Source organism: Myodes glareolus, chromosome 7 (genome assembly GCF_982192425.1).
Source record: "Myodes glareolus chromosome 7, mMyoGla1.1, whole genome shotgun sequence".
In the NCBI taxonomy this organism is placed as follows: domain Eukaryota; kingdom Metazoa; phylum Chordata; class Mammalia; order Rodentia; family Cricetidae; genus Myodes; species Myodes glareolus.
In genome coordinates, this window is record NC_142032.1 from 99,896,474 (window position 1) to 99,912,393 (window position 15,920).

At 37.8% G+C, this 15,920-nt stretch overlaps 1 protein-coding gene across 1 annotated transcript; it reads right to left on the reverse strand.

Moving 5' to 3' along the window:
- Nucleotides 1–5,726: 5,726 nt before the first annotated feature.
- Nucleotides 5,727–6,665, reverse strand: LOC125395928 (olfactory receptor 52E4-like). Its single transcript, XM_048427685.3, has one exon. It carries the CDS (start codon nt 6,663–6,665, stop codon nt 5,727–5,729), a length of 939 nt encoding a protein of 312 aa, XP_048283642.1.
- Nucleotides 6,666–15,920: the final 9,255 nt, after the last annotated feature.

Consider the following 15,920-nt stretch of genomic DNA (forward strand, 5'->3'; position numbering starts at 1 on the left):
ACCTAGAAAAGAAACCCTTGTTCACTTTTGGTGAAATTGTAAGCTGGTCCATTCACTATAAAAATCAGTGTGGAGAATTCACAAAAAACTAAAAGTAGATCTACCATATGACTTAGCTATATCAGCTCTTGCAATAAACCTTAAGGTATACTTCACACCCTCTAACTCTTTCCATGTTGCCTGCACTTCCTCTAAATTCATTACCTCTTTTTCTTTAATTATAATTGTTACACAAATGAAGACACATACATACACACAAACTCACACATGCATGTTCATGCACACACAAGTACCAATATTGAATTTATTTATTTTGCCTCATATGTATATGTATTAAAGACTGACTACTTGAGATTGGATAGCTTGTCAGGGAGCTTGCACCTATAGAAAACTGTTTTTCCCTATCTCACCAGCCATTTATTTAGTGTAGCTCTTCATTTACAGTCAAATATCAGTTGAGGAGTATTGTTATTTAGGCCTGTAGGGGTGTATATAGTTCCCCCAAATTACCTCCAGATTACCAGATGTAAATTTTCTGTAACTGTTTTTCAAAACAGAGTAACAGCAATAAGAGCTCATCCCAGAGGTTATATATGTACCAGACTGAGGTGCTAGCAGGGCAAATGGGACTCTGAAGGGATGCTTAACTTTGAAAACATGGACACAGGAGGCTAAATAAAACTTATTTTTGTAATGAATCATTACTATAAGTATAGTTCTGAACATATTAAAGAATATGATCATCTATGAGTAGCTGATAATTAAGCTGTATGTATTATCCTTAGCAGTTTATAGTAAGTTAAAGCAAATTTTATAAGATTTGGACTTACAGATTTATCCCTGTTAAGTTTGAGCCTGATAGCGATAGAGTTTGAGATATAATTGGAGAGCTTTCAGCATGAAAATAGACCATAAACTGTAAATGTAGTAAGCTTTTGTCCTTACAGAATATTATAGTTCTTATATGATGAAGTTCAACCGGAGGCAGTGTCAGAACAGGTTAAGGTAGGAAGGGCCTTGGCAGAGGGAGGTGTCATCACAAGGTCATAAATTGTATTGTAGCTTCCTTGGTTATCATTACTGGAGAATTGGTTTTAGAAAAGGAGAGGGAACAGCATTGGGCTGAAAGGAGGGGGCATTTTGGAGCTAAGGCAGTGAGGATAAAAGGAAGCATCTTGAAGCAGAAGAAATGCAACAAGTGGCAAGGGGGAAAGGTGGAGGGTGGTTCAGTCACAGAAGCAGAAGCAGGTATAAGAAAAACAGTTGGTGTTGTCCAGGTGTGAGCCTGCAGAGGCTGCAGCTCCCGGAGGCACATGGGAGTGACCTGTTCTTAAGGCGCATAGGAGGGGCCAATGTGCTCTGTGTGAGCATTGACACCTCCCCACCAGTCAGACTGGGCATCAGAGAGTGGGCGGTGCTGATGTGGGAGTGCTTGTGGCAGGTGGCAGAAGGTCAGGGAGAAGGATGGGGCTGTTGGAACATCCCGGGAGGTCAGGTAATCTAAAAAAGGAAGTGCACCTGCGGAACTCCGGCCCTTGTGGACAGATGGGAGTCAAGGACATGGAGCTTGATCTGTCTGACCCGGGCAAAATCCCAATAGATGCTCTCTTGTCTGAGTTAAAAGGACAGAGTTTCCATCTCAGGAGCAGAAGAGTCAGGGGGAAGAACTGAGAACTTGAGAGCAAGGAGAACAAGGAGGGCATGGGGTGGTTAACAGGAGATATACAGGGAGGACTTGGGGTGGAGAAAGGAAAAAGCAGAGACATAAAGACTATCTTCTCATTTTCCTGTGCACTCACAAAAACAATCCTGAATAATGCTAGGATCCAGAGAGCAGATATATGGCCATTTACATTGATTACCTAGTGGGTATAGAGGCCAAGTCTGGGTACCATAGTGAATGAGCCAAGGGGATTTGATGCCTGAGAGGTTTAGCTGTGTGAGATTCTGGAGGAAATATTCCAAAGGTGAATCAGTCAGAACAGGGTGAAGTCCATCATCCTTGGTGGTAGGTGGGCCAAAATCCAGAGAGACCAAGTGTTCCTTTGTATCTCAAGAGGTTAAGCAGAGATCTTTGGAAAGAAGTAGGTCTTGACCCATGCTCTGTCACCAAGTCGAGGAACCCTGGTGGATTTGAGGATGAATTTGAGAGCCCTCTACAGTAACTTTGGAGAGGAAAGGGCACTGGATTCTGACAATGAGAACACCAAGCATGAAAGGGAGAAGACCCCTACCCAACCAGACTAGATAGACGATGTCTAACTAGCAGCTAGTTCATGTGAGTCCACCATAACCAATGAAGGTCATGGCGGATTGCAGTCTCCCCAGTTCCACAGGGCAGTGCAGGGACAGTGGGTGCTCAAGGGCTGTCACCCAATAACCTTGAGACTATTTAGGACAGTCAGGGTGGGAGACTTACCAATCAGTTGCTGATGGATGAAAGAATAAGGTGCCAGAAAGGCAGGAATCTGTGGAAAAAGGTTGGAGGCCTATCCAAGTCTTGGTACCAATGAAGGAGACCCTTGCACAGTGAGGTCTCCTTCGTGGACCCTGGATTAGGCACAAACCACCCCCAAATCCCTGTTTTCACTGAGAGATCGTTTATTAAGCAGGAAAGAAAAGTTAAAATGGGTGTTTCCTGACTCAGGCAGAAAAACAGGCACTAATGACCTTGCAGGTATAATTTTTCAAAAGAGAAAAAAGGGGACATCAGTGTTAGAATGGGCTAGGATGTGGTAATATATTTTGATTGGGCATCTTAATTAGGTGAAACAAAAGGAGTTTTTATTGCTATGCTTTAACGCTTTGATAGATGGACTTAGTAGTCAGTCTCAAGATGAGGAAGTGTTCCACCTGGGTCTGTACTCCCTCCCACTTGATGCGGATCGTGCACCTTCTGCACGTTACCACGAGCTTGGGGCAAGGTTCTGGGGATTAAACACAAGACACACACACACACACACACACACACACACACACACACACACACAGATCTAGGTCATTTGCCAAAAGATAAATGCCAAGTTTATTTAGTTTCTGCCAGGTTAAATACTCTTTCCCCAGAGGAGAAGGACCCCCTCCCAGCTAGGAGTGAGATCACAGTGTTGAGAGCCTGGCACCAAGTGGCAGGTTCTTTCCAGACAGGGGGTACCTGGCTGGGAACTGTGACAGACAGTTAAGAGAAGAATTAGGCACCATGGGAACCCTCCTTAGCAGGTGAAATTACCATACCAAAAACGAAACAAGGCTCTATGCTAATCCCCCAGGCTGGCAGAATCCAGCAGAGGAAGCTAGGTTGGTATAGCATAAACAGTTCTTGCATCCTGTGCTTTAGGAGCAGGGGAAAAACCTGGGATCCATCAAGGAAGCAGCCAAATAAAGGAATAGACCTTGTGGACCAGCTTTAGGGATGTAATCTAATGGTTTTTAGAAAGGTAGAGTGAATGGGGAAGATGGGCAAGGCCTGACAGAGCTGAGCTTGCCATGCTTTAGGGGGGCCACAGTCCCTTCAGTTTCCCACTAGGGTCCCTGACAAGGTAGTGTCCTGTACAACTGTTTCATTAAAATTGGAATTTAATAAAGGAGAACTACATTCTGATTTTGAAGCATTAATTAGAATAACAGTATCTAAGCAAACCACAGTTCAAGTGGGAGAAGAATCAGAGAGTTGGACCAAATTGTTCTTATCAGTAGTACTTCATTCATTACAAAATATGTTTGCAGGGATTTTTGCTCTAGAAAGGGTCATACCATTGTTGTTTTAAGAACAAAAAATAGCATCTATTTTTTTTAGAGTAGTTGTAGCAACCAAATGGATCCCAGCAACAGTGAAAGTGTGAAATGTCTAATAAAATGATGGTTTTGTCAAACTTCTTGAGAAGATTGTACATTGAAGTGGAAGTTTCATCATTTTTTAATCAGAATAGAAGAACCTGGACTTTGCATTGAGGGCAACATATTATTATTGAAATGTAGCATGAAAGGATTTCTGTCCTGCCCGGCCCCCAGCTGTTTAGTCCCAGAGAAAAATCACACACAGATCTCTGTTAGTTATAATGCTGATTGGCCCATTAGGTCAGGCTTCTTACTGACTAACTCTCACATCTTGATTAACCCATTTTTCTGATCTATGTTAGCCATGTGGCTCAATACCTTTTTCAGTGGGGCAGCTCACATCCTGCTGCTTCAGTAATCTGGGCAAGAGTGGGAGGAATCAACTTGCTCCTCCCCCAAATTCTCCTGCTCTCCTTGCATCATTTCCACTTCCTGTCTAGTTTTTCCGCCTACACCTCCTGCCTGGCCAATCAGCGTTTATTTAAAACATGATTGACAGAATACAGACAATACTCCCGCTTTGAAAGAAATTGGTTTTGGTAAGATGATAAGACAATGGATACAGCCACTAAAGTATCATGGTGCAGAAATCAAATACGGAGGGTTTAGAGCCCAGTGGGGAATGAGGAGGGGTTATGCTAGGCTTGAGGGTGTCTGTTAAGTTCAAGTCACTGAAAGGAAGCAGTATTTGTCTATGTTTATAAAGGTTTATTAAGATAGCTATACTATGTGTGCATTTTGTACTTAAGATTTTGAAATCAAAAATGTGCATTGCTAAGCAAATACTCTGTGAGTAAGAAGATAAGATGATGTCTACACAAATCAAAAATGTGAAAAGTAGCTTATTACTGAAGTTCTCTTTCATAATTCACAGGAGAAAAACACACGGTAGAATAGATTGGGCATTACAAGATGCTTACCATAAGGTCAATGAACAAAGAACTAAATTCATGAGTCTCAAAGTAATTGCTTTAAAGAACTTTTAGGTTTGACTCTTCTTTTGGGAATATGATTTGTATGTATGTGACTGCATCTGTTCCTGAGAACATTAAGTTAACACATTGATGCATCTATGAAGTTGTCAGTCTTCCCAACTTTTCTCCTCTCTCCCTTTCACCTCTGCCACTCAACCTTCCCCATTATCTCTCCATTCCTCCACCCTCTATATTTCTTTATTTGTGCCTTTATTATTTCTAAACACACACACACACACACACACACACACACACACACACACTCACTTCTACAGAGACCTAATCAGTTCATTTTGAACAGTAGCTAACTTTGTGGAAGAACTCAAAGATGGTATAGAAATGGAAAATAGAAACCCTTAAAAATGTTAAGTATGTTGTTGGCTTTATATTTTCACAACCTAGTTTGTGATATATGATAAAATACCAGTGAAATTATGAATTAAAGATAAGCATTAAGAAATACTGAAAGAATATTAAAACTATTAATAGGTGATAATATATATATAATATATAATGTCAACAGAACTGACTGTATCCTGCACACCAGCTCAGTTAAGGTTAAACTTGAAAGGAGTGAACTCTTCAAATCAATTGTGTCAAGCCTTAGGTATTCCACAAGTTCTCCTTTAATTAATTAATTAAAGCAGTTTCCTGGCATTGAACTCAGGCTGCCATGCTTGGTGGTCAAAGCCTTTACACTTTGACCCATCCTGCTGGCCAGCATTCCATACATTTTCACAGTGATCATCTTCATAATCATCATACTGTATGTTCTGTACTAGGTATGCAGAAATAATGAATAATAAAGGAAATAATGCTAATGCCATGGGTTATGCTTTTCCTGTTACAATATTTTGTAGCTCACAAATATAATCCTTTTTCCCCAGAGGAAGATGCATCTCTCAGAGATGGCTTATGTCAACTTTTCTTCCAAAAGATGCTCAAGACATGCTCCCGAATTTGTTTAGTTCTCACCCCGTAGATGACAGGGTTCAGGGCAGGGGGAACAACGACATAGAGATTAGCTAGGAGAATATGAATGTATGCAGGAACATGCCTGCCAAACCTGTGGGTCATGAAGGAGAAAAATGCTGGAGTGAAGAAGACCAGGATTACACAGATGTGGGAGCCACATGTGTTAAGTGCCTTGAGCCTAGCATCCCGGGAAGGAAGGCAGAAGACAGCTTGTAGGATCCGCATGTAGGAGATGGCAATTAGAAGCACATCAACAAGCACCATTGATATAAGAATCAATCCAAATATCATGTTTACCTTTATGTTGGCACAGGCCAGACGGGCAATCCCCATGTGTTCACAGTATGTGTGAGGGATTATATGGTGTCCACAGAAAGGCAGTCTCAAAATGAGAAACACCAGAGGGATGACCAACATGAAATTTACTCCAAACACCACCACCAGGATGAGACCAATTGTTCTGTTTGTGAGAACCAGGCTGTAACGCAGAGGATTGCAGATGGCGACGTGGCGGTCAAAGGCCATAGCCACCAGCACAACAGTCTCCATTGCAGTGAACATGTGGATGAAGAACATCTGGGTTACACATCCCTCAAAACTAATCTCCCGTAAGTTAAACCAGAAGATGCCCAGCATCTTTGGAATTGTGGATGTGGATAGGCCCAGGTCAATGGACCCCAGCATTGCCAGGAAGTAAAACATGGGCTGATGAAGACTGTGTTCACTCTTGATCACAAACAAGATAGTGATGTTACCAACAAGGGCTACCAAATACACAAAGCCAAAAGGAAAACCGATCCACACGTGCATCTCCTCAAGACCTGGAACTCCCAGCAAGAGGAAAAAGGAGGGGTGGAACTCAGTGCCATTTAAACAGGACATTCCTCTCCGTTCTTTGAAATCTGAGACAAAAACAAAAAAACTCAGCTTTTGGTGTGTATATACGCATATATTATCCATGCACGTGAACGTATGAACACACACACACAAATACGTGCACACACACACACACACACACACACACACACACACTGAAGGCTCTTTCTTTCAAAGGTGTTATGTAAATACATGAATAAGAATGGGGAAGGTTTGGCTTAAGTTAGTAATTAACATTAAACATTTAAGACTTGGCATGATGATTTCCATTCTTAAAAGGATGTCTGTGTAGTACTCCTTTGTGTAAATGTACCACATTTTCCTTATCCATTCTTCAGTCGAGGGGAATTTAGGTTGTTTTCAGGTTCTGGTTATGACAAACAATGCTACTACGAACATAGTTGAGCACATGCTCTTGTGGCATAATTGATCATCTTTTGGATATATACCCAAAAGTGGTATTGCTGGGTCTTGAGGAAGGTTGTTTTCTAATTTTCTGAAAAATCACCACACTGACATTTAAAAATGGATGGAGCTAGAAAACATTATTTTGAGTGAGGTAACCCAGACACAGAAAGACAATTATCACATGTACTTACTCATAGGTGGCTTTTAAACGTAAAGCGAAGAAAACCAGCCTACAAACCACAATCCCAGAGAACTTAGACAACAATGAGAACACTAAGAGAGACTTACATAGATCTAATCTACATGGGAAGTAGAAAAAGACAAGATCTCCTGAGTAAATTGGGAGCATGGGGACTTTCGGGGTGGAAAGAGGAAGAATAAAGGAGTTTTGTTTTCCTTTGGTGCAGGAAAGCTATGGGAAGTTTTCTTTCTTCCTTCCTTCCCTCCCTCCCTCTCTCCTTCCCTCCCTCTCTCCCTTTCTCCCCCCTCCTCTCCTCTTCACTTTTCCCTCCATCCATCTTTCTTTCTTTCTTTCTTTCTTTCTTTCTTTCTTTCTTTCTTTCTTTCTTTCTTTTTCTTCTTTTCTTTCTGAGATAAATGACACACAGGTTCAAATAAACAGATGAGGGAAATATATATGTATATATGTATATATATATATATGTATATATATATATATGTGTGTGTGTGTGTGTGTATTTCCAAGAGTATTTTCAAACATCCTATTGATATGCGCATAGATATTTAACTCTTTACAGAAACTACTTTGACTTTTTTTTCAAAAGAAGACACAATATTGTGTGGGTAGAAAATGGTTGTGGTCCTGAGAAGAGCAGATGTTGTGTAAAATTCTCAAAGTACAAATGAAAAAAGATCTACAATGACATAAAATAATTCACCTTATATTAAAACTTTGTTTAATTTAATCTATGCTTCTAGATAATCTGAAATTGAGAAGAAACAGCATAAAAGACATTACACTTACCTCAGTATTCATAGTCTGAAAAATTCCTCTTTCTTTTAGGTTTGACAGCATGCCAGAGGTGTTGTTTATCCCTGTTTGTCAGACTTCATCTCTTTTTGTTTCAGTACTTTAATCCAGACCCCAGACCTGAGCAGCAGCAACTGCCCTGGGCATGGTCTGTGGCCTCTCAGGGAAGGCAGAGAAGGACCTCCCCTTCTGACTTCATTCCATGTGTTGCCCCTGGAAAGCAGAATTTATCCTTCTCTTGCAGCAGACTTTTCACAGCCAACCCATAGCCGAAAACACCATAATTCTCTGAGGATTTAAACTTTCCTCTTCTTGAAAGATAATAGTTAATCCTCCTGTGACTGTATTTCTGAGCCCTGGAATTGGTGACAACCACGCCCTACTATTAGTCTGCACTCTAACCATCCCTGCAGACTCTCACTAAGCAGCATTAAACCATCACAGATGACTCGGATTTACAACCACAGAGCAAGATTATGTCATTGAAAATGCGTATTATACTGCAGAGAAGCAGAAATTATAAAACAAGGCTTATGCTACAGAACGGAGCATGGGTCTTAGCACAGAGTGAGACGGAAGGCTCCTGGCTCTTCTGTAATCTTTTTGCTGAGGATTAACAAAGAGGAAATGGTCACACAGTACACACCTCACATCCAAGACAACATTAACTGGTGGAACTGGAAAAAGAACTAAAGTAGTTAGGGTCTTACTCCTGGCGAATTAACAACTTTAAATTAGGGCTACTTATATGAGTATGAATGAGAGTTTGTTTGTTTGTTTGTTGTTGTTGTTTTACAAGATAATGGACAACATGGAAATAACAATTTTTTAGGTTCCCCCATTCATAAAGCATCCATGCAAATGAATCCAGTATTCCTTCCCTGGCTTACAGAAATAACAAGCCCCAGACTGAGAGCGCTTATTCTACCATGTCAGCATTCAGAGATTAGCCGTTTTTTATTGGAGCATTAAAGTTCCTTATCATATTCATTCATAGTAACCTAAATTAGGACCCCAGTATCTAGTGTATGGCATAGATGAGTTTGGGTATACAGAATAACAGAGTGACTTCTGTGAGATTCGGAAATTCTTCCACATATAAATAGCACAGGTTAGACAATGTGATATGTGAAGCTCAGGAATGAGAGAGCAAGACTGCTAAGACATTCACAACCACTGATGAAGACAAAGAGCACAACCCACTTGAACATTTCAGCAATCTAACGAGAGGCATCACTCTACCAGCCTATGCAGCATTTTCTGCACATCTGGACCGTGGTTGATGTGGGCCTGTTTATAATCATCACGCCTAAAGCTCTGGAGAGCTTATAGTTTGACGCCCAGTTGTAAGTTGATCTGGGTGCTCTGTTCACACATATGACATCTGTTGTTCTCTCCAGGAATGCTTGTGTGTGTGAGACAGTATCAGTCAATGATTGCTGGATTGACTGACCAACAACTTCAGCTGATTTTCCTGAAAGACCTGACGACCAACTCAACATGTGTTTTCTACTCAGAGAAACGCCTGCTTCCAGAAACCACTTGAGGAAAAACTTTGCTGTAGACTAGTAGTCACTACAACCCTGTGAAAACAGACAGACAGACAGACAGGAGTTCCTACTATCTAATCCTTACCTGGACAATCAGGAGGAAGTGATCTAGATTTGAACATTTCACCATCGCCTTTGCTTCATCTCTCTGCCAAAGCCAATCTCAGAAAGTATGCCCGAGATACTAAGTGCCCGTACTTCCCAAATCTTAAGTCCCTTCTGCACAGCTGCCATTGCCAGTTCCATAACTGTTAGTATAGGAATGACGATTTCTTTTATCTCAGTCACATTCAGTATCCCTCACAATGTCATTTCCTCTGTCAACTCCAAGGCATATTGACTCAAGGACAAGATCCTCAGGTAGGATTTATGGTCCTAAGAGTGAGCAAAAAAATGAAACTGATACTGGGTGATGTTCACTTTTGTTTTTTATATGTTTACCCCTTTGTGTTTTCCAGTTCTGTAGATGGTGGAAGAACCAATAAACAGGGATAAAGTGGACTGCATTTCCTGCAGCATACAAAGGAAAGAGCAACAGTAGAACTCCTTGAAAAAAGACGTATTTTGCATTTGTATCACTGGGTGTCAGGCAAAAAGCTGTCATAAAGGTTTACTACACAGGAAAACAGCCTGGTGGGAACAAGGCACAGGAACATAACAATCAAGAATATAATTTAATTTCAAATATTGACATCAGAAGTTCATACTGTATTTTTCTTAAAAATTATTTTAAATAGGCTTAAAATTCTCTTTTATTCATTTCAGCTATAAAAAGAAAATAATAACAAAAGTAAAATTTTATGAAAGCTTAATTAAAGTTTATCATTTTGAAAAAGCTTACTATGGCTGATATCAAGACATGAAAGGTATTTTGCATTGGTATTAATACAGTGTATGCTATGGTTGTAACAAATATACTTTTAGGGAAAAGTACATAAAGAATGATATTAACACAAAATGCTGTATTATATCAATCTGCAGGGTCAGCTAAGTGAAACACAAGATAAACACCAATGATACAGAATATTTAGAATTAAGAGAACTGAAAATACCAACTCTTAGAAGTTTGTAGAATGAATAAACCCTTCATATATTTCTGGTGGAAGCACAAAACTAGAAAAAATATTCTGTAAAACTGCCAGAACTAATTAATAGTAAATGTACATATTTTAAAGTTTTTAAAAGTGTAATTACATCATTTTCTCCCTTCCATTTTCTTCCTCAACCCTTTCAATGTCCCACCTTGCTCCTTCTCTAATTCATGCCTTTTCCATATATGTATAAATATATAAATACATCCTATTCAATTCATTCAGTGTTACTTGTACATGTTTATGACAGCAGGGCTAACTACTTGGCATTGGAGGGGAAATTAGGGATCTCATTGCTGGGGGAAGAGTACTTCTCCCACAAGCATTTCTTGTTGCCTACAGCTTCTTTGTTTAAAGGTGGGCCTGGAGAGATCACTGCCTCTGTCTTGGCATTTCTGTTGGTGGTGTCCTTTTTGAGGACTTGTTTACATAGCCCTAGTGTTGATTTATCATAGGTGAAGCTTCCCTCTCATTTCCAGAAGACAAAATCTCACATAAAATCTGCATATTTAATGGATCATAAACTGTATTTCTATACATATATCCAAAAGAAAAAATCAGAAGAAACATCCAAAATTATATGTATAACTTGTCTTAATCATAGTTAAAAAAATGACTGAAAAATAACTTACGAAGCTGAGGTTAACAAGTGGGCATCTTCTACTATAAAGATCCACCATAAATGATGGTGAGGAACCCAGTCCCAGCAGGTACATCTAAAACATGTCTCCTCTGTCTAAAACATGCTCAGGGAACACAGAAGAAGGGACACAAAGGTTGTCAGAGGATTAGGATACTAACTTCATAACAGTGTCTTCTAGACATGACAGTGATACTACACACATGGAATGTCAACAATATAGTTTTCTAATCTCAAGCAATGAGCTGTCAATACTGAAATGACATACATATGAGTAATACTAAATGGTCTCAGTAGATTTGTGGTATATATATATATATATACCAATATATATATATATATAATATATAATAATTTATATGTGTGTATGTGTGTGTATAATAAAGAAGTGATCATAAATTTGACAGGGAGTGGGTAGCATGAAAGGAGTTGGAGGAAGGAGGAATGAAAATGAAATTCACCAAAAAATTAAGCAAAATAATGAACAATTTAAACTAAAAAAGTGGCTACCTTTATATGCCATGTGAACACCATATTTTGGTTTGGTATTTGTAAAACGGATACATACATTTGCAACAATCATATTATATATTTAAGATTGTATACTCTTATTCCCCATAAGTTCCACTCTAATTTAAAGAGGAGGGAAAATTTAGAATGTTGTTCAGTGTTACAGGGTCCACTCAGCATGTCTAAGGGCTTAGGTTAGCTCCCTAGCATGTTAGTAATCAACTAAGTGAATATCTAATGAAAATAGAAAATTTTCTCTTAATATATTTAACCAGCAAGTCTCAGGATTGTTGGCTTTGCTACCACTTAACTATACTAAACTTTACTGAGGCTCTAGAAATCTTTTCTTTATATGACCTATATCTGTATGTGACTATATTCAAAATTAACCCTGAAAATCATTTGTTTGATATAACATGGCTATTAAATGTTCTCAAAAAATATTTATGTGAAAATAAGCTAAATTTTCAAAACAAAAATCAGAGAAAACTAAGATTTTATATATCCCAAAGTGTTTTAATACTTTCATAATACAGTAACTTAATTTTTGTATATACTTCTGCAGACAATTTTTAAAATATGTTGTTTTGAGACATATGATTGCATACAAATACATAATTGGAAGAAGGAGGACTTGAGTTTTGGTAAATTTTTCAAATAGTTGGGGATTTTTTTTTTGACATTACATCCCCAATAAATGAAAATAACAGCTCAAAGGTCAGTTGCAATGTAAACTATGAAGCTATGCTGATAAGCTTAAAATATTTATTGATTTATGTAATATATTGGTGTTTTTTCAGCATGGTTGTATATCACAAACTGGTGTCTGCAGAGGCCAGAAGAAGGCATCAGATCCCTTAGAACTGGCGTTACAGAAGGTTATGAGACACCTTAATGGTGCTGGGAACTGAACTGGGTCCTCTGGAAGAACAGCTAATGCTCTTAACCACTGAGCCATCTCTCTAGTGCCCATATCAGTGAAGTTTGGTACACTGTTACATTAAAAAGAATACGTCTATCTTGAATTTAAATTAATTTCAATTTTGTAGCATTTGTAGCGTCATGTCTTTGTCGTTGAAAATGTTGATTCTTAGAGTTGTATAAATGTCTGATTGTGGGCCACTTATCACGCAGTATTACATATTACATGAAGAGCAGAGAAGCTGATTATTGGTAAGAGAATGAAATCGGAAAAGCCATATAATGCTCAGTGTTATGACTTCTGTGAGTATCACAGAAAGCAGGCAAACCACCCATGCCAGTTACCCACAGAATCATGAGAATGACTGAATACCATTCTGTTAAGCCACTAAGTTTTAGAATAACTTATGAAGGAATGTAGTTAATCTCTGGGAATGTTGTATTAACCCTTTTAATAAGGATATTTTTGGTGTGTCAAATAAAAATTTAACCTTGCTTTTAAAGTTAGACTTCTACTAACAACATTTGACTGCTCATTCTTAGGAAGTATAGATCCATTGCTGAGAACATTCTTGCCAAAAAAGTCCCAATGTTATTATTTAAATGTATAAAAGAGGCAATTAGATCAAGAATTTAGACATATAGCTCTTTCTTAAAGTAAACACAATATAATATACCTACATAAAATCTAATTATTTCTACTTAATAAAAGGTTTTATTGAACTTTTGTGAAGGAACAGTCATTAGCTAATCTAATCTATCCAAGACAATAATGGTTCTCTCAGATTTTCAATTAGGATCTTGACTAAAGTACTGGTTTACCTCTGACACAGATAACTTAGGGAATATATGACATTTATATTCCTGAGATGAATTATATATGCAATTTAACTTTTTCGCAAGAAAAAAAGTTGCATAAAACAGACTTGATTCTCAATTGTGGAATTGTTGTTTTGAAGTTGGACAGAAATAACAATGAAAAAAAGTATCATGACTTCATAGATAATTCAAATTCCCTCTACATACTCAGAGGTTCTTATAAACTACCCCAAATAAGTATCACAACAGTTACTCTAAAAGGGAGGGATTCAAAGTTGGGGATGGTACATGATCCTAGATTGAGATAAGACTGAACAATTAGATTACATTGGAAACAAAACCTCCAATACGCTGTCACACAGCTGACAGTATTGGGAATTGTTGACATATTGTGCCAGATAAATTCAGTAGAAAACAAGTTCTACTGTATAAAAGAGAGTGCATAACTGTTGAGAACAAAATCAATACTCAGATTCCATTAAATATAGTCACCATTTCTTTCTTAAGTAATTTTTTCTGCAAAGTTTTTGAAGTATAATCTTTAGTAATGCCATTTTTAAAATCTGTAACTGTTATTTTTACCTGTATGTTATCGACACAATTCTTTAATCATCAGTATCTCTCCTGTTGTATTTGTAGAGACATAAAACTTTTTATAGAATCAGCACACAAATCACCAATTAAGAAACATATTTGTGAATGAAATGCACTTGACCTGAAGCAATTAGGTTGCTAGTCAAAGCATAGCCTTAGGGGAAAAAAATAAACCTTCTGTCTTATCAATAAATTGATTTTCTTATGCATTACACTATGTGTGAAATACCATTCTCTATGACTTTTTTATTCTTTTAAGGATAGATGATCACCTTCTGTGCTGCCTTAGCATTTGTTAAAAGCTGTTGCATCCCTCCCATAGACTGTTGTTGAATTGTGAGCACACCATGTCTTTGAATAACCAAGTTTTCTTTACTCATCGTCTACTAAAATATCCAAGGAACTGTAATTGACCTCCACTGTTTTTGCTTTGATTGGACTACTTGTCTCTTCCCTGACTTCTGTAAATGTTGGTGGCTTAACTACATAGTTCAAAAAATATTTTTATCTTGTCTATATTAAAACTTCTAATGGGAGTATTGGTGACCAGAAAGAAAAATGGAAGAGTCCAGTGTAGGCTTCAGTTGAGCATGTTGTTTTTGACTAAATCTCAATCATTCAATTTTACAAATAAAGACCCTGCAAACCAAATGCTGGTGTGAAAACCTGCTAGCTCAGAGAGGCAGAAGAAAGCACCCAGCTGAACTTCCTCCTCTGCCATTGTCCCAGAAAAAGAGCTTTCTCCTACACTATCTCAAACAAAACTCGTTAAACTAAACATTGCTTCCTTCTATTTTCTGTGTATCTCTCTATCCATCCTCCTGATTCCTTCTTACTCTTTATGGTTTTTTTCTTATGTTCACTTCCTGTCAACTGGTTGTTTGCTTCTATGGCTGACTTTATTTAATCTTGTTTACAATATTCAAGCAGAAAGCCCCAGGGCTGAGCCACACCATCACTAGAAACAGATTTTTCCAATAAGCAATGCAATTTGGGGGTTCACAGTGTGATTAAATATCCTGCAACATGAACAAATGAAAATACTCCTTAATTTGGAAAATGAAAAATAAGTATAAGTAAATGAACAAATTTACCACTCATTTTACCAATTAATTGGTCTGAAACTTGAAGACGTGTACCCTATACCAGATGGTTCAATCACCATGACTCTTAAAACATTTAAGCTTTTGAGTAAGAAGTGTGTGTCCATTCTAGGAACTTTAATGATAGGGCAAACCTTTTGAACTTAATATAGAGAGAAGTTACATATTTATTCAATTAATTCTCATGATTTATTTTATCTTCAGTATTTCCCAGGTCAGAAGATATTAAAGAAGCTATTAAATATATTATGTATAGGGTGATAATCAATATGAACAAAAGATTTAAGAAATCACTAAAATAGATGTAATATGTCTGAAACAGATCTGTTGGAGGGAAATCATTGTTATCCCATATCAGTGAGTTGATTAGGGCTGGAAGTGAAAAGTATCATTCTACTTCTGTATTTGTGAGATTAACTGTATTTGTGATATTATAACAGATATATCTCTTTACTTTAAAATACTATATTGTGCATGATAAACACAATCTTATCAGACAAGTAAAGATAAATTATTTTTTAAAAGTAAAATGAAGAGAAAAGATAGGAAAACCATTGAGATATGAACTCATATACAAATTTTCTTCAACATTGTTGAAGAGGTAGTGGAAAACACTCATGGTTTCCTCCTTGTT